The sequence below is a fragment of the Rhinolophus sinicus genome, linkage group LG02 (genome assembly GCF_036562045.2).
Source record: "Rhinolophus sinicus isolate RSC01 linkage group LG02, ASM3656204v1, whole genome shotgun sequence".
Lineage (NCBI taxonomy): Eukaryota > Metazoa > Chordata > Mammalia > Chiroptera > Rhinolophidae > Rhinolophus > Rhinolophus sinicus.
This window is the reverse complement of record NC_133752.1, coordinates 59,654,949-59,678,476: the sequence shown is the minus strand read 5'-3', so window position 1 is coordinate 59,678,476 and position 23,528 is coordinate 59,654,949. Positions and strand designations below refer to the sequence as shown.

The 23,528-nt window shown below is 35.4% G+C and overlaps 1 protein-coding gene across 2 annotated transcripts in view; it reads right to left on the bottom strand.

Moving 5' to 3' along the window:
* Positions 1–7,265: 7,265 nt before the first annotated feature.
* LOC109436818 (UDP-glucuronosyltransferase 2A1) overlaps positions 7,266–23,528 on the bottom strand; it is a 60,441-nt gene continuing 44,178 nt past the window's right edge. For both annotated transcript variants that reach the window (XM_019715651.2, XM_019715650.2), the window contains 5 exons: positions 17,720–17,868; positions 15,091–15,222; positions 12,508–12,595; positions 11,826–12,045; positions 7,266–8,945 (listed from right to left, as the gene is read on the bottom strand). In XM_019715651.2, coding sequence (XP_019571210.2) covers positions 8,666–8,945; positions 11,826–12,045; positions 12,508–12,595; positions 15,091–15,222; positions 17,720–17,868 — 869 coding nt within the window. In that variant the 3' untranslated portion in view covers positions 7,266–8,665. The remainder of the gene's footprint in view (positions 8,946–11,825; positions 12,046–12,507; positions 12,596–15,090; positions 15,223–17,719; positions 17,869–23,528) is intronic.

Below are 23,528 nucleotides of genomic sequence, written 5' to 3'. Positions count from 1 at the left end.
CCGCAGGAGAGATCAGCTGTGGGACGCAGGAAAAGAGCCCACCTCCTGGCTCTTGCGGTCTCTGTTCTGTCCTGGGTCTCCCTTCATCTCCGCAGCCACAGATGCCGGCTGAGTCTCCACTCCGCTCCCTTCCCTCTTCCCCTGCTTGCCCAGTTTGCTCACCTTCAAGTAATCCTCGTACAAGTCTCTCGGCTGTTGTGTGTGGTGAGCAGAGAGTCTTTTCATGGGTTATAGATGTTCAATTTGTGGTAAATTCCAGAGGAGAACCCAAGAAGACCACCTCACTCCTGCCATTCCTATGACATAACTCCTGTATTAGTAACTTAAACATGGAATCATAATAATCTGAAACATGGACTGAAAATAGTAAATGTGAGGAATACAGTTGAAACTTATGCATAAACACTCATAAGCAGTTTGTACCTCCTACTATACCCAGGTTTTATTCAGGAGAGCTGTAACTCATGATGAGTACTCACCTTGCACAAACTTTTATATTAACAGATGACCTTTTGAGGAAGAGAACAATTTTTTCCATCTTTATCACTTACATGAGATGACTTTGTGAAGGACTATGGTTCATTGTGTGGTATGAGTCTGTGCACGTGTGTTTTTATGTGTGAAAAGTGGGAATAGAAGAGTAAATATGATGTAGAATGGGAGATTATCGAGAGAGCCAAGAAATATCTTAATCAATAGGTCTAATAAATATTGATTCATTATCTCCTATAATAGTATCTCTCGATGTAAGTTCGATTGTCGTTACAACTTGACTGGTGGAAAAAAGGATCTTGAATGAAATTTTAGGCATCAATACACATTTATGATAAAAACAGAAATCAAGAGCTCTCCTGGGAACACTATGTACCTTGGAACCGTCCTAAAGAGATTTTACTCATGTGCCTACAACCCAAGTAAAAGATGGTCTTTCTTCTCAGTCCCTATGGATTGCTAAGTACATTATTACCATATTTATCTATTGCTATCTTTTCCTTCTCGGTACTGTTTCCTTCCAAAATTCCTAACACTTGATAGTCCTTTAAAGACTTGGAATGTGTAATATAATTTTCTTTATTACTTAAAAAAATCAACCAACATGTTGGTAAAGAAGTAACCCAATATTTGGGTCTCTCATTTCCATACCCTCCTTTATGCTGTTTATCCTTAATCTACTTTTTTGCTTTTGCTAAAATTGAGACCTTGTGTTATCCAAATGACTTGTATTTTTTAAATAACTATTTTATTTTTTTATTCATTTTTATTAAAGTTTATTGGGGTACAACGGTTAGTAAAATTACATAGGTTTCAAGTGCACAATTCTGTAATACATTATCTATGTATCATATTGTGTATTCACCACCCAGTCAGTTCTCGTTCTATCACCATATGTTTATTCTGTTTACCTTCATCTACCATCTCCCTCCCCCCTTACCCTCTGGTAACCACTAAACTATTGTCTATGTCTATCAGTTTTTGTTTATTTGTTTGTTTGTCTTGTTCTTTGTTGCTTTCAGTTTTATATTCCACATATCAGTGAAATCATATTGTTCTCAACTTTTTCTGTCTCACTTATTTCGCTTAGCATAACAATCTCAAGATCCATCCATGTTGTTGCAAATGGCACTATTTCATCTTTTCTTATGGCAGAATAGTATTCCATTGTGTGCAATTACTTTTGACATACAATATTATATTAGTTTAAGGTATACAACATAGTGATTAGACATTTATATAACTTACGAAGTGATAACCCCAATAATTCTAGTACCCATCTGACACCATATGTAGTTATTATAATATTATAGACTATATTTCAAATGACTTCTAAAAACCTCGACCTAAATATTGCTTTCCTTGAAGTGAATAAATCCAAAAAAGAATGCAACATATGTGCATTTATCTTTAAAAAGTTGTCCCTCCAATTTTTTCCTTATTCTGTAAAAGCCATCAATATCCAAATAAACACACTAGATAGAAATCCGGGAGTCCACCTTAACTCCTTCTCTTCCCTGAACACTTAACCCCTTGCACTTACCAAACCTTTGAATTGACCTCAAAGTGTCTTGTGCAGTATCTTCTAATTAAATTATAATAAGAAAGGAAGGAAGGAAGGAAGGAAGGAAGGAAGGAAGGAAGGAAGGAAGGAAGGAGGGAAGTTAGGAAGGAAGTTAGGAAAGAATGAAGAAAATAAGAAAAGAAGGAAGGAGAGAGAGGGAGAGAGAAAGAGAAAGGAAAAGGGAGAGAAAGGAAGATGGAATAAAGTAGAGAGGAGAATAGGTAGAGAAAGAATAGTTATATGTTAGTATTCTTTCACTACAAGAAAGTCAACAAACAATTTAAGGACATCTCCAAACTACTGATGAATTTAAAGCTCACCGCCCCACCAATTAAATTGAAAATAATAAATTACTCCAACCATATTTGCAACGGATCGCTATCAGTAAATTTCCACTCTAGTCAGGAATGTATCCTGGTTCTCATCGTTTTACGGTCTCTGGTTGATTCCTGTGCTTGAAGGATTTTGAATATTACTCCATCTTATCCTCCTAAGTCTAATTGCATCAGGTCTCCTGGAGGGCCACTGTATTCATAGCAAGAATTCTAATATTTGACATGCAGGACGACCATCCCTTTGGAATGTGAGGGACATGTGTACATGCAACAACTGCTGCATGCTTACTGTAGTGTTGCCTTTAACTGATGTTGTTTGAAGGGAAACACATACTAAGTATTAATTTTAGGATTAAGTCTTTCCAAATAACCATCAATCTTTTAATATGCTCAAAAATCTTGCTTTTCAACTGAACTAAAGAGAAAAACTCAGAATCCTTTTCTCTTTAGGATTTTAATCAATATTGGTGGTGAAATACACCCACGGCAAAAAGTGCCCTGTTAGAGACATCACATTTTAGTGTTCAGGGTTATGTCTGAAGTCATACAGTTCAACGCTTTTAATTTTATAACAAATAAATTTTTCCAGAGGAAACTCTTCATGAAATTTCACTGATTAATGAGAACCCCACTCACAGAGGATATAAAATGTGTTTATATCCTTCATATGCCTTGTTTTATGTGACTCACATTCTGCCTTCACTACCAAACCCATGGGTAATTTTGAGTTTCAAGACATTTAGGCCACATTTTAATAATGACTGAGCATATATTGTTTACCAAAAATTGTGTATTTAGGAGTGACTCACAATAATAAATTTAGATCATATCTAATAAAAGAGAATGAAAATTTACAAAAGTAAGTATTACGTAAGGTGTATTTTAAATGTTACATGTGAGGTATTTTGGATCAAAAAAGTGAATTATAAGTGACTAATAACCATTGTGTTTAGTTACATTATTCACATACAATTGGGTTCTAATTAATACAATGTATTAATCTATAAAACTATTTAATAATCTGAGTTTATTCATTGAAAGTTACCATGTGTATATTTTTTATATAATGATTATATTTTCTAAGCTCACATAGTAATTCTAGTGAGATTGTTTTAATTTCAAAGAATTCTGGAATTAGCCTTGGCACATAGCAAATGCCTTACTGTAGGTGAAGCAAAAGGGGAAGGTGCTTCAATGGTTAGCAATTTTCAATATTTCAGATATGAGTTATATTAGGGAGATTGATATCTACAGACAGCTTTTACTAGGCTGTTTAGGTATGGCCATGTTACTGAGTTCTTGTGTACAATATCTTGATTACATGATCGTAACAATAAAATATGTCAGTTATCCTTTACTGGGGATAAAATTCCTCAGTAAAAAATGTAAAACATATTAGATTATAAATATTCAGTTGTATATTGGTTAAAAGAGGACATACCTAAATATTAGTACAGTGTGTAACTTCCAAATAAGTAGATGAAAAAATTGGAAAAGCACAAAACAAAAAACACTCCATCAGTTATAAGGAGCAAAAGAAAAATGAGGAAATATAATCAGAAAAACAGAAAATTCATGAAAAGATACTGAAAATGAAATGCAGTGATTTCCAAATAAACAAAAATAGGTGAAAATTTTGTGACTAGAAATATCTATACAGTTAATTTATAAAAGTCTAATTATAGTCTGACTAAAAAGAATACATAAAACATGGAAACATAACAACATTTAAAGTAAATATATGAAAAATGTCATATATACACTTGACAAAAGAATATAGATGTTGTTATATTGATATTAGATAATTGATTTTACTTCAAAATACATTACCAAAAATGAAAGTCAATGAAAAATGATAACAAAATGTTTCATTCATTGGGAAGTTATATAATTTTATATAAATGAAGCCATTACCATCTTATAGAACAAGCATTGAATTTTAAAGAGAATGACCTGCTTTACAGATCTACAGACTCATGAGAAGTGACTAATGGATTAATTGATTGGTCTAAAACCTGGGAAGATTTAGAGGGAGGACTGAAGGCAAGAAGATCTGGAGTAGAATTATGTGGATAAACTTTTTTGGGATTTGCATAGGTTATGAAAGTCTTCATATTCCACTGGAATTTCCTCTAGCAATCAAGCGTTGTAGACAATTGTCTCAATAATAAGGTGTTCTGGATGAGCAGTTCTGTGTATACTACTGTCTTTTTCCAGACCTTCCAGAATTTTATCATAAAACTCATGTACAGAGAAGCAATGGAGAATGGGATGGAAATTATACATGAATGCACAGCATGGAATTTACCTCACCAAGGCTCCTCTAGCTACTCCAGCTAGTTATATGCTCAATCTGTTAATAGAAGATATTTCTCCACCTCTTTCTCCATATGACACCACTCCCTAGGGTTCTAGCCATCCAGAAGGCAGAAGATTGCATTGGTCACTTTCCATCTTAGAGGATGCCTCCATTTTCTCCATAGAAGTAGTTATAATTTCTAAATACAAAATACCCTCTTAATCCTTGATCTCTATGGTATTTTTGCCAATACCACAAAGCATGGGCACGAAGGCTTAGTAAAAACCATGGTATTAGTATGATCATTGTGTATATCTAGGAAACATTTGTAGCTAAGGAAATGCAACAAAGTCTAATATCAAAGCAATTTGCTGGTTTTACCAAGTTACCTATTCGCAAATTAAAGCTTTTCAGGGGTTTAGCTGAGATAATACACTATGTATTTTAGGTGCTATCTTAAAAGATGCAGTCTATGCTTAAAATCATGGCCTGCTATGTGATGCCTTATGTATTTAATTTGCATACATAGGTTCAGAGTTCAAGGGATTGAAAGTGAGAATGCATCCCCTAACAAGTAGCCTAGCCATTTCCCTTAGATAACTTTGTTTTTCATTATTACAACTTAGAGTCAGGCAATTTGGAGGTTTACCTTGATCAGAAATTCAGATGCTACTCGATTATTCTGAGTTCCTCTGCTTTAGAATTCAGTGAGAGAAAGTGTTACTCTCTTGGCTATGGTGATGATTCAAAATACCAGATAAACTACCGTGTTTCCTCAAAAATAAGACCTAGTCAGACAATCAGCTCTAATATGTCTTTTGGAGCAAAATTTAATATAAGACCTGTTCATATTTTACTCTAATATAAAACTGGGTCTTAATATAATATAATATAATATAATATAATATAATATAATATACTGGGTCTTCATCTCATTTAAATTTCATGGTAAATCTGTTCATATGTACTAACTTCCACTTCATGAGCTCAAAGTGACCTGTCCCAGGTTGCACAATAAGAAATAAAGGGGCCAGGGTTCAAACCCGATCACTTTGGCTCCATAATCCAGAGGCTGCACTATTTTCTGAATCTCCTTGTTGCCTCCACATCTGGCCAAGGATCTTGGCGGTTTACTAAGAGAAATTGAAAAGCCCTGAGAAATTAAAAAACCCCAGTATCACAGTGTCCAAAGCTATAGGCACATGGGGGGTCAAAGTATCTTCTTAACATTCATCCCTTCATTAAGTATACACCGATGAAACCCGTGGCATTGCCTTTTCTGTTACACGGCAGAAAGTGACAAAAATTGATTTAGTTAACTTTGTCCTTAGCTGAGTTGCAAACTATGTTGCTAGTGTCTCAGCAGCTATACAGGAATCAGGTAAAAACAAAGTCATGGTGTATAAAAACAGCTATTGGTTGCAGTTGGCCATTTACTCCAAGAATGAGATGAATTTAAGAGATGAATGGCAAGGAAATAGAGATTCCACAGATTCTGGGCTTCAAACAGTTTGAAAGACCAACTGCTTTTACGTCCACTAGCAATTACATTTTAGGTATTTTTAGTGGCAAAATTCCCTCATCACACAGCCCTATGGAAAAAGATTCAATTTAGGGTGTATCACCTTATAAATAAATGAATTCTACCCTGAAAAAAAAATACTGGGTCTTATATTAATTTTTGCTCCAAAAGACGCATTAGAACTAATTGTCCATCTAAGTCTTATTTTCGGGGAAACAGAGTATGTTGGTATGTTGCCGACATGTGATAAGTGTAGGCAAAATTATGTCTAATATCAAGCAGGTTACCGAACCCATCTTAATACTCTTATGTCCAATAGTAAAGTTCAGTGGAAAGCTGTGACAAATCATTCAGATAGGATATATTACCACACTGATTTTGAGTGCATGAAGATTTGGATCATCCTGCCAAGTAAATAACCCTGAAAGAGGAGATGCTGCCATAGCATAAGGGGCACATGGAAAATATATGTACGAAATAAAGTATAAGGTTTTGCCTCCTGAACATCTCTAAGTTCTGAGAATGTAAGACTTGTGCAAAGTATTCTGGTTGATGGAACTTGGTTTCTGCTGTGTTAGGGATGAGAATTTCCTGATCTGAACAGTTTTATGAATGACTGGTAGGGAAAGTCCATTATCATACTTTGTTTTTTAATCCAAGTATGTGCTGCAGTTATACTAACTAATGCAGTTGGTATCACCCAGGAATTTTTGCCAGCTATCTTCTGATGATATTCAGTCAAAGGAAGAAATATGCAGATAATCAGAGAGCAGAAGGGGAAAATCAGGTGAGCAGTGGATATTGAGCAGAAGCCTCTCCTGTGCAATGGTGACCAGTATCAGAAATCAAATGGATGCCTGAAACTGGGTAGTGTGCAGTGCTACAGATGGCCAGCTCACTTCTCATTGGATCATAGCCATTCACTGAATTCTAATTGCAGAAAATAAACTGGGCAGAGCAAATATAAACAGTTCTTCTCCAAACACAGTGAAATTGTAAAAGTAAAAAATACATCAATATGAATCACCCCTTAAAAATAACATAACAAATACATTTTCAGCCTTCACAAAAAAAATTGTAGAATTTATTTGCATTTTCAATAATGGACATAGTCAAGAAGAAATACTTAATATGTTCCATTATACAGCTATTTTTAAACTGAAAGTAATTTTTAATATATTATATTGAAATGAATAAGAATTTCAAAAAATCAGTAAGCCAGTGGATGTCAGTTATTACCTCAGTCAAATATCAAATACGGAAATTAAATCTTTAGATACGTCATTAAGTTTATACAGGATAAAGAAAGTTCAGTCTTTATTAGTTAAATTAATACAAAGCTGATTGAAATATGAACATCTGTCTTTAGTTTTATTTATTTGCATTGATAAATATTTACTATAACATATTTTTTGGTCAAGAAGTTCTGCTAGTATCTTATTATATTTTCTTTGCATAACAATTAATTGATGAATTTAAATTTGTAGAAGATAGAGCCTGAAAAATAACATAATGATCTTATAGCCCAAGTAAATATTTGTTGTTTTGACTGAAAACTAGACCTTTGATTATAAATGGTGATTATAGATTATGAGCATTAGTGATTTTTAATATAGTGAATTGACATTTAACTGTAAGGTTATTAATTGTATTGTTAATTAAAAAATTCACAAAATTACTAAAAGTTTTTTGTATTGTTATTTCCCCTAAAAATGATCTGTTCACCTTTAATATATTGCTATATTCTCTGTCCTTGATAAAAAATAATGACTCAATTTATCTCTTTTGTTTGAAGGTAGTACCCAAAGCCTTGCACTAAAAAGCATCCAAGAATACTTGTTGACTAAAGGTGGAACTTAACTCATGATTATCTATGTGTTTATTGGAAATTTGTAGACTGTTCCTAGTGTGATGTGCCATCACAATCACTATCAATGCATGCTCCGACCCCAGTAACACTGGGCAAGCAGAAGGGCTTATTTTTTATTCAGAAAGAAATCAATATTCTTCTTAAAATGCACTAATGTTCTATGATGTTTCCCTGATCTGTATGTTCTAGGGGAACTTGTAAATTGTATTTTTCTGTGTTCCCTACATCCACCAAATTCAGCTCACATTTTGTGTGCTCCCCAGGATTTAGCATATTGTCAGTCAGCATATCACTTCAGGTTAAAATTAAAGAAAAAATTGATATTATGCCTAGAATATACATAAAACCATTCATGTCCCTGTGTCAGAAAAGTGAGAGGAAGAGGGTAAAGCCACCTGGGAAAAGACAAAGGAAGAATGGAACATGCTCACTAATTAGTTAATGGTATTGTTGAATTCTAGGCTTTATTTGTAGGCTAAGGTAGATGAATAGGAATTTTGAAAACAGGATGGAGATGATATGTTTTCATTAAGGTCACTGTGGCTTAACTACACAGGATTGCCTTTATCACACTTAGAAAAAGCTATTCCCTCTTTTTTTTCTTTCCTGATTTACCAAATTTTCGACAAGAAAATAAACAACATTTTGTGACCAAAAATATAGCAGATGCCACACAGGCTAGCAGGAATCCAATCACATCCAAAGAATGGTACTGGAACCAGGTGAGGTGGTGAGCAGCTGGCCTCAGGTGTTTGGCTCCTTTGTGGCGCATGACAAACTCGATCCAGAAGACTGCTCGATCCAGGGGCTTTACAGGTTGATCATGGTGAATCCTTGATAACCTCATAGCATTCTCTTTATAACTGGTAGACAGAAGCATAGACAGAAATTAGAGTTTTTGTTTTTATTAAAGGTTAAGTATGTGATACGTTTGTATAACATATTAGTTTGGTGCAGAAGTAATTGCATTTTTTGCAATTTTTAACCTTTTAAACTGCAGGTACTTTTGCTCCAACCTAATATTATATGTTATGCTAGCCAAAGGGCATAGATGTGTTGAGGAAACATTTTGTTCTTGCTGTGATATAAACTTTGCTGGTTGCATAGCTTTTTAAGAGTTGTAAAGGACATGGTATGTGAAAAATATGTTTTTAAAAGAATGTGGTCAAATGTAAACATATAAAAAAAGAAATAAGCCTACTTTTTCAAGAAGGAATTTTAATATTGTATGAAGTATGATCTCAAGTATTGTTCTAAGACCAAGATTGTGGCTAACCCATATTGTGGGAAAATAGCCATTAAAAAGTCCATAAGCATGGACCCTCATGTCTGACTAGTTAATAATGACAGACACAGGAAATTGGTGGTCAACATTGATGAGTCATTTTTGCAGTGTCTGAGATTCCTCCATTGCACACACTATGTGTTTGTTATACAAAGGACATTGTCTGTATTAGCAATGTCAAAATTAGATGAGGGTACTAGGGTAATTTTAGAAATGATGAGGAGATGGAATTTGAGTTTTGAAGATAAATAGAAATATCTCACTAGAATTTGAGCCCTAACCATTGTGGCATCACAATAGTCAATGCTATAGAGTCAATATCTCAAAGGGCCTCTCAAACAATGGGTATAAAGTATATATTTGAAAGGCAAGCTATGTCTTCACTTGACACTTCTTGATGGCTGAGACAGAATTAGTATGTTTCTCTGTGTACCTTTTTTTAACAGAAATAAAATTTCCAACCTGGAGACATGAAGTTGATGGAAAGGAAGTGGTATTTGATGGTATGTTCTAGTGTGAGCAGGACATTGTTGGGATTGGGGAAGAAGAAATATGATATGATTTCATTCACCAGTGAACGTGGTACAGATCCAGCAGCAAGGGGTACTGTGTTCTTTTTTGTGCACAATGAGAAAGAATAATCATATACTCTTTTAATTCGATAAAAATATAGATAGGGTCAAAACAGTAATTTCACATGCTTCTTTCTAATACATTTTAGGCAATGTGATAGAAGTTTATCTCTCCAAGTCAAGTCTTTCACCATTTATAGAGATTTAATATTTGAAATGCACATATGCTTAATAGATAAACTTATACATGTGAATCTAAATAAAAATATTCTTTCTTATAAATGAGATAGGATAAGAAATAACTATGCTCATATTTAAAATGATTTCATAATTTATTCCACACTAATGTTGTATGACTGTTCTCTTAAAATATTATAATTGAAATTACTGTGGTTTATGTATTTAAATATAATATTTTGTGTTCATTAATTCCTTTAAGTAATAAGAAAATAGGATACAAATACATGCATATTTAAATCTATACTAGATTCTTTTGTTCCCAGGTAATTTCAGATAATTAGATTTAGAGTTAATGTTAAGGTATTTTAAAATAAATAATTTTAGGTATTTTCTTCAAAAATTCTAAGAGTTATTTGTGATTCTGTTGTTTACATCAATAGTTTTCAAATCACCAATAAAATTTAATGAGCATTCTATATAATTAAGCACAGTTAAAAAAAAATTACAGAATATACTTACTTTGATATTTAGTAAAATGAACCAAATTACCATCAATTAACAACCTGCTAATAGCCTAATAGATTAGACATCATGACCATCATTTATGAGGAAAAAAAAGATATGCCATATATGTATGGTATCAGTTGGGTAGTAGACTTGTTGGGGTTATCACCTTGTGAGGTTTATAAATGTCTAATCATTATGTTATTCTGTACACCTGACAATAAAAAAATTTAAATTAAAAAAAGATTATAGTAAGCTTTACTGAACCTCCTAACCCCATACCCAGCTCCTGAATTGGTATTTATAATATTCTGAAAATTATGACTTAAAGTTGCATATTAATAAAAATCATTTGATTGGAATGTGAGTGAGAGGGAATAGCGGACAACCAGGGCTTATGTTTTAGCAAGGACTTAAGGCAAATATTGAGTATCTCTCTCTTGGAAATTAATACACTGACTCTTTTGTCTAGAAAACCCTGATTCTAGGGCTTTGACCAGATAGTTTTATTCAAAATAGTTCCACTAAAAAAAGCTGCTTAAAATTCCATCTGAGTTTATCTTCTCAGCTACTGCCTGAATTTCAGTTTTGAGTAATGGGAATGGAATGTTATAACTAGCCTTCAACTTTTGCCTCTGAATAAAAATAATTGCATCTAAGATAACCTGGAACAAGTTTAAATATAAGGCACCTATACAAATTCGGAACAGATACTGAGAGAGCAAGATGAAAAACATGTCTTGATAAAAACTTACACAATATTGGGCAAAAAACAAAAAATGGCAGACTTAGAATTCAAAAAAGAAGAGATTTGAAATATACATATATATATATATATATATATATATATATATATATATATATATATATATATATATATGGCAATGATCCAGGAAAGAAAAAAAAACATCTGAGAGAGTTTATGTAATCATTATATTATTTATGTTGGAAAAAAAATTGATAGTTATTTGAAGTCTGAGGGTTGTTCTTTTCTTTCTTTTCTTTCTTTTTTTTTTTTTTTTTTGCCGTTTTAGCAAATCACTGCAGCAATTTGGGAAATGGAATAATAAAGTAGTTTTTGTATTGGTCATAGTATGGTTATTTGAAAGCATACCAATTACAAAAGCATGAAACATTGGACATTCTCAAATATGATTCTCAAACATAATCAATGGTAAACCTTTCAAAGCAGTAGTACTTACGAAGGATCATTAATGACTGTTCTCAAGGCGCTGAGCAAATCTGCACTCGTCATTGTGTTTATGTTCACCTCCACTGCTGCTCCTTTAGCCTTCATGTGAGCAATGTTATCAGGCTGGTCAGCAAACATGGGAACTCCCACCATAGGGACTCCATGATAAATAGCTTCATAGATGCCATTGGTTCCACCATGAGTAATGAAAGCTTTTGCTTTGGGATGACCTAGTTTCGGGGGGTGGAGTGAGAAGCTGGTAAAGATTTCATTATAATATTTTAACAGAATTTCAAAAAGAGTTGGAGAAAAGCTAAGGGATAACTCAATGAAGAAGTCTGTATTTTCTACAGAAGCTGAGCACAGGGGTTATTGCTATCTCTAGAAAACTGTGATCCCAGGAAAAGGTGAAATTAACTCCTCTGCATTGTCTGGAAAGATTTTACTGAGGAAGTGATGTCTGAACTGAGATTGAATCTTGAAAAGTGATCAAAGTTTTAACTGAAAATGTTCTATTGTGAACTAGAAGAAGCAGAAATCTATTATATAAGCAATGGCCAATTTTTAAATTATATCTACTTTAAAATAGGCAGTAAAATTTTTATATTATTAAGTATTTATTAAAGTTATTTGCTGTTAAACACTCAACTTGTCCATGATCCAACTATACAACTTTTTTCCTGTAGTCTTACCAAGAAGATCGTTCTGGGGTATCCAGTCATAGAGCCGAGTATTGGCTCCTAATGTGGCCGGTTTCTTTCCTTTATATCTCCATAAAACCTGTGGAAGAAAGTGCTTTAATTTTGCTTGTAAAAACACACCATTAAGGAATGTTTTTCTTTTTCTTTTTTTCACTGAGGCAGGAAACTTTATTCAGTGCAAACAGCTCAATTATGGAATTGCATGGCTGCTGGCTGTGAGGCAGCCCTGGGGTGAGACCCCTCTCTGGCCACACAGCTGGACTCCAGCTTGGCTGCAAAGCTGTCTTGATGTTTCAGTTCTAGCCAGGGGAAATGCAGCCCTCAATCTTCAGTGTAGTAGGGAAGGATACTCGCTGAATCAGAGGAGAGCTGTCAGAGATAGAGAAAAGTCCCTGTCTCTGGTCCCTGGTTGCCCTTTCCATCTACAAATGAGGACTCTAAATCCTTGCAGTTTGATTGGTTTAAACAGCACTTTCCTGATTGCTTGTAGAGCTGCTATGATTGGTCAGAGAAGATGCTAATGAGAATATAGCTGTGCAGCTCCAATTGGACAGGGAAAGTCTCGGTCCTATTGGTTGAAATATGATTCCAGGAATTCCTTTAAAAGGGTTGGCTCAAATGGTAGGAACAGTGCAGGCTGGCAGTTCAGTGTGTCAACTCATGGTTGTTGGCACCAATTCAATGCCAATAGGAATCCCCAATTTGGGGTGAGGTGAAGAAGGAAACTATTCAGTGCAAATAGCTTGATTGTGACATAGCAGGCCTGTGAGAACACCACAGCTATGGAACAGCTCAATAGTGTTACAGCTCAATGATGAAGCAGCAGGGCTGTGAAACAATATGGCTGTGAGGTGGCCCAGGGGTAAGGCCTTCTCTGGCTAGACAGCCCTGTTCTGCTCAGCTCTGTTGTACCTGCCTGCTCTACTCCACTCTGCCTTGCTCTGCTCTGCTTTTCTCTGCTCTGGTTCCGCACGATGTCTTCGGTGTTTCATCTTTGGTGTTTCAGCTCTAGCTGGGGAAATGCAGTCTTCAGTTTGAAGGGAAAGTGCACTCCATAAGGAATTTTAAGGCTGTAGAGTTATGTAAAAATCATGTAGCCCACTCTACTTTATGTGATAATTGAGAGAAATGTACAAATGGTGTAGCTCACAAACATTGAGAGATACAGCAGTTTACTGACATCTACCTGTTTTGAAAGAGCTTATACTAATAGTCTATTAAATATATAGTATTATCACTTAGAAGTGATGTTTATCACTTAAAACTATGTTATGAAAGATCAACATCCTAACAAGGTACTTCATAAAATAATGGGTTATAAGCAAACCTTCAAAACTAGAAGAAAGAAAGAAAGAAAAAGAAAGAAAAAGAAAGAAAGGAAGACAGAAAGAAAGAAAAAGGAGGGAGGGAGGGAGGGAGGGAGGGAGGGAGGGAGAAAGAAAAGACAATCATCCCAAAACCAGGCAATAAAAATCTAAAGCTAATTACATTTTTAGAAAAACATTACATTTGAAACTTGACAGCTAGGATGGCCTCCTGACATAAATAAATTTACACAGTGTTGTTTGTTTAATACTTTTTAATTCCCAACTCTAGTTGACTAAACTAGTCCTGTTTATTGTATTCCAAACAACTGTTTGCAGAGTTAACAGGAAGCAGACATCCTGACTACTGGACTGAGAATTACAGGCATCTTTAGAATTAGCACCACCATGTATAGCTAAAGAATAACTTAGCCTATTTGCACCTGTAGAAATTCCTTTCTTGGCTTTTTAATGCCAACAGAAATTTCCTTTTACTTATGTAATTATTCCCCTTTCCTTTCTCATAAATACTTGCCTTCCCTACCTAATCAGAACACTATTTGGATTTCTGCCTGAATCAGTTCTTCCCAGAATTACAATTCTTTTTTGACCTCAAGCAATTGTTGCCTCTCACTTTGGTCTTTTATTTTTTTAGGTTAACAGAGTATATAAAGAGTAGAAATCTAGAACTGTAATGATTTAAAAAAAAATTGAAGTTAACCGAGTATCATAAATTAGAAATATATATTGTTTGACAATAATATGAGGATTTAAAATTTTTTTTTAACTGTAGAAAGTACAATTTAGAAAGATTAGGCTTTTACTTCTTAACCAAATATATTTTGATAGAGTCCTAATAAAACCTAGAGATATGAAGTATATGCTTGAGCCTGATTCCTCTCAATGTATCACCTCTTCTTTTCCTGGATCTTGGTGCTAACACACTGGAGAACTTTGGGGAGTAGTCAGTGCAGGCCATAAGATTTTAAATAGTAAGAAGCTATTAGGACCGTAACATTTTTATCTCAATTTCCTCGAAAATGAATGACTTCATTAAAAGTTGTATTTTCATAGTAAAGCAAAGGGTAAATAGGCAAATGATCAAATGTGCCCAAATACAACATTTTAATGTTTTAATTAAAGGTGGTGCCAGTTGTGCTCTGTGTATAATGAGTTTCAGCTTTCATCTGGAAAGAGCACTACACTATTAGCCACACTCTCTCTTCAGTTGGCAGAGTGGCTGCTTACTAACATTGGAGGTTGTACTGACCTTCTGTGGAATCTGGGCGAGGGCTGAGGCAATGAGATTGGCTTTCTCTTCTGTGAGGTTTTTGACCATTGACCCCAGAGAAAACACCACAATGCCATATTCACCTGAACTTTGGACAAATTCTTCCATTTCCTGCAGTGATAAAATTACTTCTATTACGAAAGTATAGGGTCACAGTGGAAAAAAGTTCAATATACTTCTAAATAGGCAGAGTCAAGAGAAGTATCAGACATATTGTTATGTTAGACTTGTTCTGTCTTCTGCTACATAGAATCGTTTAGTCTCCTTAAGAGAAAATATGTTTCTGAAAACTATGGCTTAAGTATATAATGAGTGATTACAAATAAAGGCATGGAGTCAAACCATTGTACCTAAGGAATAGTTGATAAGAGGCAGATTTTCTCCTGCTGTATGGACGTATTATTCCCAAAACTTAATATATAAACCAAAAGACTTGTTTGCAAACTCATAAAAACACTCCTTGGATGGAAGCCCAAAAAAGAATTTTGAAATAGGCTTTAAATATTTTTAGCATGCCAGTTTATAACCAATAAATTTATTTAACTTTCTTAGGTATTTAGAATATTTTTTTAAATTTATTAATTCCCTGATTCATAGGGCTAAAAAGGGCTTTTTAATGGGATATATAGTAATATGTTTAAAAGGTGACAGCACAGTTAAACTCTTGCTACAATCATAACATTTATGAAACAGTGATTCTCTGTCTTCCCACAAGAGTGGGACACTAACTACATACGCTTAATTTGAGACTTAGCACAGAAGTAAAATATAAATTTCTCTGCAAAATAAAATTTTCTTGTTCATTACTTACAGTTATGTGAGTTGAGTACTGTAAAGTCTGGGATTGGGGTCTGACATCATAATCTATGTGAATATAACCCTCTAGAGATGTGACATGCATTCCCTTTGTAACTATTTGTGGTTGCCCTGCAATCACTGATGTTTTTCCATTTAAAGCTAATAAAATTACTAGGGGAAAGATGATGCCATAAATGAAAGTAGACTACTATTTTTAGCTTAGTTCATGTTAAGAAAATGTCTCTGAAGTCCCAAGAATTGGCTTTACTATTTTTATTGATCTCCTTACACAGATAATGATTGAATAAAAAATCATATGCAGTATACACAGACACACACACACACACACACACACACACACACACACGCTAAAATTTACATATGTACCTGTTTGATTCAGATTCTTGATTTGACTGCCTCTCATTGCCTTTTCATTCTGTGTATTCAGTGACTGGCATAAGTCTTTCATCTGAGATAGAAGCCATGATTGGAATTCATGTTGCCCAAATATCTATATTGGTAATTGGATTTGAAATGGAATAATTCCCCCCTCTTGTAAAACATGTCTGCGTTGTTTTTGTGAAATTGTATGTGTGTGAAAGTGGGGGTGGGAGGATAAACATAATAGCGTGGCAAAGTATTATCTACTGAGCCGTGGAATATGTCATATCTCTTACTGCATCTTATTTAGATATTGGTTCATTATCTCCTGTAATGATACTCTAGAGCTTGCCTGCAGCTATAACTTGGCTGATAAGAAAAGCATATTCAGATTCCTGAAATGAAATTTTAAACAAATATGCATCTTGCACTAAACAGAAATCAACTCTCCTGGGAACACCATTTAACTTCCAATCTTCTACAGAGATTATTTTTGTTTACCTACAACCCAGGCAAATGAATTTCTGTCTCCTCACTCTCTATTGACAATGATGGTTAAATATAATATTATTACTATTTTTCCCTATTATTGTTTTACTTCTTAGTATTGTTTTCTTCCAATACTTCTGGAAGTCTACATTTATACTTTGATAACTTTGGAATGTGTTATACAATTTTCCCTTTTACTCCAAAAAAACCTGATGTCATGGTTCTAAAGAATCAATTCAACATTTGGGTCTCCCAGTTCTATGATTTCTGCTTTATGTAAATGACTCCCAATCTATTTCTAGTGCTCTCTTCTGGGATAGAGACCCTATATTACCCAGATTATTTCTAGAAGTCTCCTCCTGAAAATCCCTTTGGCTCCTTACAGTAAATTTAAAATTGAACTGGTAATTGTCATCTCAAAAAAGTGTTTCCACTAATTGTTTCTTATTTCAGTAAAGGTAACTGCTAGCCAAGAAGCCATATGTGATTCCATGCATTCTGACATTACTTACTTTTTCTTAATGACCAAGTACTGTGGAATCTACCCAAGAGTTCTTATGAAAGCCTCTTTATCACTCAATTGTAACAAGTGTTCCTATTCATAACTCCATCGTGATTGTTAGGATAACTACAGCAGTCTCCTTAGTGACTTCCAAGCTCTAGTTTCCTGTCTCTTCAATTTAGTACCCACACTGTAGACACACTAATATTTTCAATATGTTCCTTAAAATCACTTCATTCTTCAGCTTAAATATCAAAGTGAAGTCCAGAAAAAAAAAGTAATATCACTCGTAAGAGACTCATATGACTTGGAAAATTGATTTGGTGTAGCAAACTGAAAAGATCCAGCAGCATATGTCTGCTATTTAGGCTACAAACTTTAAAGGAAAATCATAATTTTTATCATAAGGTACAAAAATCCTTCACTATAAAAACCTACCTTAGGTAATGGTTTGGCAGGTTTACAATGCAATCCTCCTACAAACTCAAAATTAGGTAAGTATGGACGAGGAAATTCAAAATCCCAATATGTCCGCATTAGCCAAATTTCTGCTTTGCCCATAGTCTCACATAACGTAGTAGGTCTTCCTGGAGAACATAAAGAAAGTTGGGTGGAAGTTATTACCATATAAGGAAGGAAGAAGGGAGGGAGGGAAGGAAAAAGGAAAGGGAGGAAAAGAGGGAGGAAGGGATATGGGAAAGAGAGAGGGAGAGGATATCTGGGTAGTGAAAGAACAGTAATGTGTAAAATAAAACTACATTCAATAAAATCTACAAAATCAAATAAAAATAAATTCACAAAAACAAATTCAATTAAAAAATTTAACCAGAACTCCAAGTACTGATGAATTTAATACTGATTGTTTCCCTCCAATTAGATGGCAGATGATAGATTAACCCCCTCATATCAATACCAAATCACCTCTCAATAGTTTTCTAATTCCCAATCAGAAATGTATATCTACCTTCCAGCTTGTTATAGTTTCTGGGTCACTCATAATGTTGAAGAATCCCACCATCAGTTTATCTTATTATCCTGAGTCAAATCCAATCACTTCAATTAATTTGCTATCCTTTTCTCAGTAGGAATTCCCTGATTAATTCCCTGATTAATACCTAGTACAACCCTCTTTGTAAGGTGAAGTACATATTCCACATTACAAATATCACACACTTATTGTTACCTTTAAATTATGTTTTTTTGAAAGGAACAGATTCTAAATATTAATTTTAGGAGATTTGTGGAGAAGAACAAATATTTGCAAATAACCAAGTCAACCATTTTCACACCCAGAAAAAAATGTTTTGCATCTAAGCAAAGAAACGTTTAGATGACAATCTTCCTTTCTTAAGGATTCTAATCAAAATTGGTGATGATATATACCTCATTTTAGTCATTATTTTGTAGTGTTTGAATATAAGTCTGAGATTATATAGACAAATGCCTTAATTTGGTAATGAAGAAGCATTCACAAAGACAGTTTGAAATTGCCAGAGATTGGATGAGAACACCACTTCACAGCTTCCACGCCAATGTTTATGTCCTTTAGATGCCTTGTTGCATGTGTGTGATAGCCTACCTTCATTACCAACTCCCTAGGTGAAATTATTGTGCATAAACTGTAGACCACATTTTAAGAAAAACCTAGCTGAAAGTACTCACAAAAATTTTATATTTTAAGTGGTGATGCACAGTATAAAATATAAGACCAATCAAAAGTGAAGGGGACAGTGACGTCATCAACATGGTGTAGTGAGGTGAGCCTCTGGAAATCTCCCCTATAATTTACAACAAATTGAACAACTGTAACTCCACAAAGGACTCCCTGCACAGCAGACAGGCAAGACAATGAGTCTCACTACTGAAGTCACCTAAAGGTGTGCAAATTACACGAGCAGGGGAGGAGGGAAAGGAGAAATGCAGGGATGGAAACGCGCGAGCTCAGACCTAGCTCAGTGCTCTGAGCTTGCTGCATCCTGGAACTACCGCAGCTGTGGGAGAGGGAAGAACTCAGACTGCTAGGGCTCCACTTGTGGCCCACAGGGCTGAGGGGACAGCATATGACACGGCTGAACCCAACGCTCACGGTAGAGACCTCGGAGAAAGACTGAGGGAAGAAGGCTGAAAATGGTGGATTAAGCCCTCACTGTCGCAGAGAATGGAAGCTTTAGGCACTGAGACTAGCCGCCCCCTTCTTACCCTCCCAGAGCTCATCCCACCCCCACCTGCCCAGTGCTAGAAGTGGAACAGTAGCAGTGTCAGATCAAAAGCACAGAATATTTGCATTTCTGAGAACTGTGGTCCGCAGACACAGATTTGCAGCCCAACTAGTTCTGGCAAAGGGGAGGGAGCTGTGGAAGCAGGACTGGCTGTGGTGGTGGTTGCTGCCATTGCTCTGAGCCACCTCTCACAACCCACTCTGCCCCTGGCCCCACCTATCTGGGCAGATCCCTGCAGGAGTAAACAGAACTGAAACACATGGGCTCTGAATCTGGTGCAACCAAAATGTCCTTCGATAGATGAATAGATAAAGAAGTTGTGGTATATATACACAATGGAATACTATTCGGCAGTAAGAAAAGATGAAATAGGACCATTTGTGACAACATGGATGGATCTTGAGATTATAATGCAAAGTGAAATAAGTCAGATAGAAAAAGCAGAGAACCATATGATTTCACTGATATGTGGTATATAAACCAAAAACAACAAAAGAACAAGACAAACAAGTGAGAAACAAAAACTCATAGACACAGACAATAGTTTAGTGGTTACCACAGGGTAAGCGGGGAGGAAGGTGGTGGATGAAGGTAAAGAGGATCAAGTATATGGTCATGGATGGAGAACTGACTCTGGGTGGTGAACACACAATGGGATTTATAGATGATGTAACACAGAATTGTACACCTGAAATCTATGTAACTTTACTAACAATTGTCACCCCAATAAACTTTAATTAAAAAAAGTGAAGAGAATGAAATTGAGCAAAAGTATGCAAAAACTGGTAAATAATTTTACAAGACATTGTAAATGTCATACTGAGAAATTATGAAACAAAAAATACGCAAATAAAATTTACCACCAATCTTTCCCCCATAATTATGTTATTATACAAAGTGAGTTATGAACACAGTGAAGAATGATGTAAATAATATATAATTAATAAATTGGCTATTAAATTTGAGTTACCATGTCAATATAGTTATTGCTTGAATCTATTATATTAATCCTACATAATGAGTCTACTGAGGTCTTTTAATTTTGAAGAATTCTTAGAGGTAGCCTGAATTTATGGCAATATGCCTTAAAATATATGTGAGATGGAAAATTCAGTGGGAGACAGTTACCAGTTCCTCGAAGGTAAGTCGTGTTAGCTGTGTTAATCTAGAGACAGCATTTCTCAGCTCCCAAAATTATTCTTTCCAAAAGCATGAGAGAAAAACTTATACTGGGGATGCAAAGAAAATGAATACAAGTGGACACTTTGGTCAACATTGTTCAAGCAGTAGTTTGCCATAATCAGAAGTGTCTGGGTGTTGATGGTAACCACTTTGTGCACCTCTGGAAATTGCAGAAGTCAAATGTGACTCGTATTCATCTTTTGTTACCAGTATATATTGAGTATTACAATTTTAATATAGTTTTCCTTTCTTAAAATGTATATATTGTTTTGACACCCTCTGTATGTACAATTTCTAAATCACCATTTAAAAATTAATATTTTATATTAGAACAAGGGTGGCAAACTGACCTACCACAAGAATGGTATGCCTCCAAAAACAGTTGCAGGGACCCTGGATGTTTCTTTTAACAGGTTTTATTCCTTTATCAGAGCCTACCCTAGTTCCACCAATCCACAATGAACAGCAGTTACCGAGAGTAACTGATTATGTGGTTCTTTTTGAAAATTGACTAATCATTCTGAGTTCAAGATTCACCTTCAGAGTCCTGTCTACTGACAAATAGAGAATTTAAAAATTATATCTTCAATTTTTTGGATGGATTAAGCACTTTAGCTTTGTTTACTGAGCATATGATAAAATACATATATAATACAAAGATATAAAGAATATTATACGCATTGTGTCCTTAAACATCATGCTGAATAGTTTTTAAACAATTCTCACTTTGTAGTAGTTGATTTAGATGTAGCCCATCAGTAATATGCAGTCAGTTTGTATTTCTTAGTGATTCACAAATATAGTTCTTGGAGGCAGCTGAGTGATGCTTTGGCTCAGTCCCAACTGAAGCAGGCCACCAGGGGTGCCATCCCCAAGGCCTCCTAGGAGGAACCCTACCACAAGTTAAGTTCAGCCACAGCCTGTGTCCTGTCTGGGGCCACCTGGCATGAACCACAAAGCAAACCACAGATGGCAGCCACCTTTGCTGGGTTTGGAGTTGCCTTGAGAGGCTAAGCAGTGAACTGGGGCTGGCTGCCAGTAGTGCTGGGCTTGGGGCTGCTCAGCAAGGGCTATGGGGGAATGCTGAGGCCAGATGGTGATTGTTTGGGGTTTGTGAACCTTTGAGAGATTTTTGGGAAAGCCATAGCATGGGCTAGGACAGGCCATTTATACAGCAAAGCCACTGGAAGCAGGTTGGGGGGGGTCCAAAAGTTGGGTGGGGTGGGATCTCAGGGAATCACCAGGGCAGGGCCAATGGTGTTATCCAGGTTGATGGAGAATCAAGTACGGCACCCACTTGCTTCTGCACACCAGGAGTGGGAGAGCACAATAAAGGAACAATGGAGTCTGCCAGCACTTCTGTATGGGAGACAGCTTCCCCTCCTGCCCTCATCCTGCAGCCAGACAACTCAGTTCCTCCTTGTTTGTCCCTGGCTCCTCTTGAGTTGCTGCCCAGTATTGGAGCTTAGAGTAGGTGAGTCCATCAGTGATTAAGTCCATGCATGGGCCCTTTAACAGGAACATCTGGGACTCCAACCATCCTTTGTCTCACTCAACCACGATTTTTGCTGGTTTCCATAGCCAGTAGTTATGGGGACTTCTTTCCCTGGGGAATCCCAGACTGGGGAGCCTGGTGTGGGACTGGGACACCTCACTCCTCCAGCAGGACCTCTGCAGCTGACATAGCTCTCCCAATTTTTAACTGCTACACTTGGGTGTGGGACCAGCTCATTCCGTGTTTCCACCCCTCCTACCAGTCTCAAGGTGGCTTCTTCTATATGTCATTAGTTGTAGGACTACTGTTCAGCTAGACTTCAAGCGATTATCAATGATAGTTGTTTTGTAGTTTAGTTATAATTTTGATGTAGTCATGAGAGGAGGCAAGCACAGCATTTACCTACTTTACCGTCTCCTAAACGTATTTTTTAATCACAGCAAAACTGAGGGAAGGTTGAGATATTTCCCATATACTCTTGTTTTGGCAATTATGCATAAAGTTGCTCTAACCATCCACATGCACATTTTTGTGTGGGCATGTTTTCAACTCCTTTGGGTAAATACCAAGGAGCACAATATATGGTAAGAGTATGTTTACTTTTGTAAGACACTGTTAAAGTGTCTTCTAAAGTGGCTGTACCATTTTGTATTTCCATTTTCAATAGATGAGAGTTCCTGTTCCACAACTCACCAGCATTTGGTATTGTCTGTGTTCCACATTTTGGTCATTCTAATAGATGTGCAGTGGTATCTTGTTTAAATTTGCATTTCCCTCATGACAAATGATATGCAGAATTGTGTTTCATGCTTATATATTTGCCAACTGTATATCTTCTTTGGCGAGGTGTCTGTTAATGTCTTTGACCTATTTTTAAAATCAGATTTCATGTTTTCTTATTCTTGAGTTTTAAGAATTTTTTAAAAAAACATTTTTGGTAATGGTTCTTTATCAAACGTGGCTTTTGCAAATATTGTTTCCCAGTGTTTGTCTTATCTTTTCATTCTCATGACCTTGTCTTTAACAAAATAGAATTTTTAAATTTCAATAAAGTCCATCTTATCCATTATGTCTTTTATGGATTGTGTCTTTGGTTTGGTATTGTATCTAAAAAGTCCTTGTTATTCCTAAGGTCACCTAGGTTTTCTCCTATGTTATTTTTTTTTAAGAGTTTTGTAGTTTTCAATTTTACAGTTAGATCAATAATTCATGTTGAGTTAAATTTTGTGAAACTTCAAAGGTCTGTGCATATATATATATATATATATATATATATATATATATATATATATATTTTGCATGTGGAAATTCAGTTATTGCAGCATTGCTTTTGGAAAGACTATAGCTACTG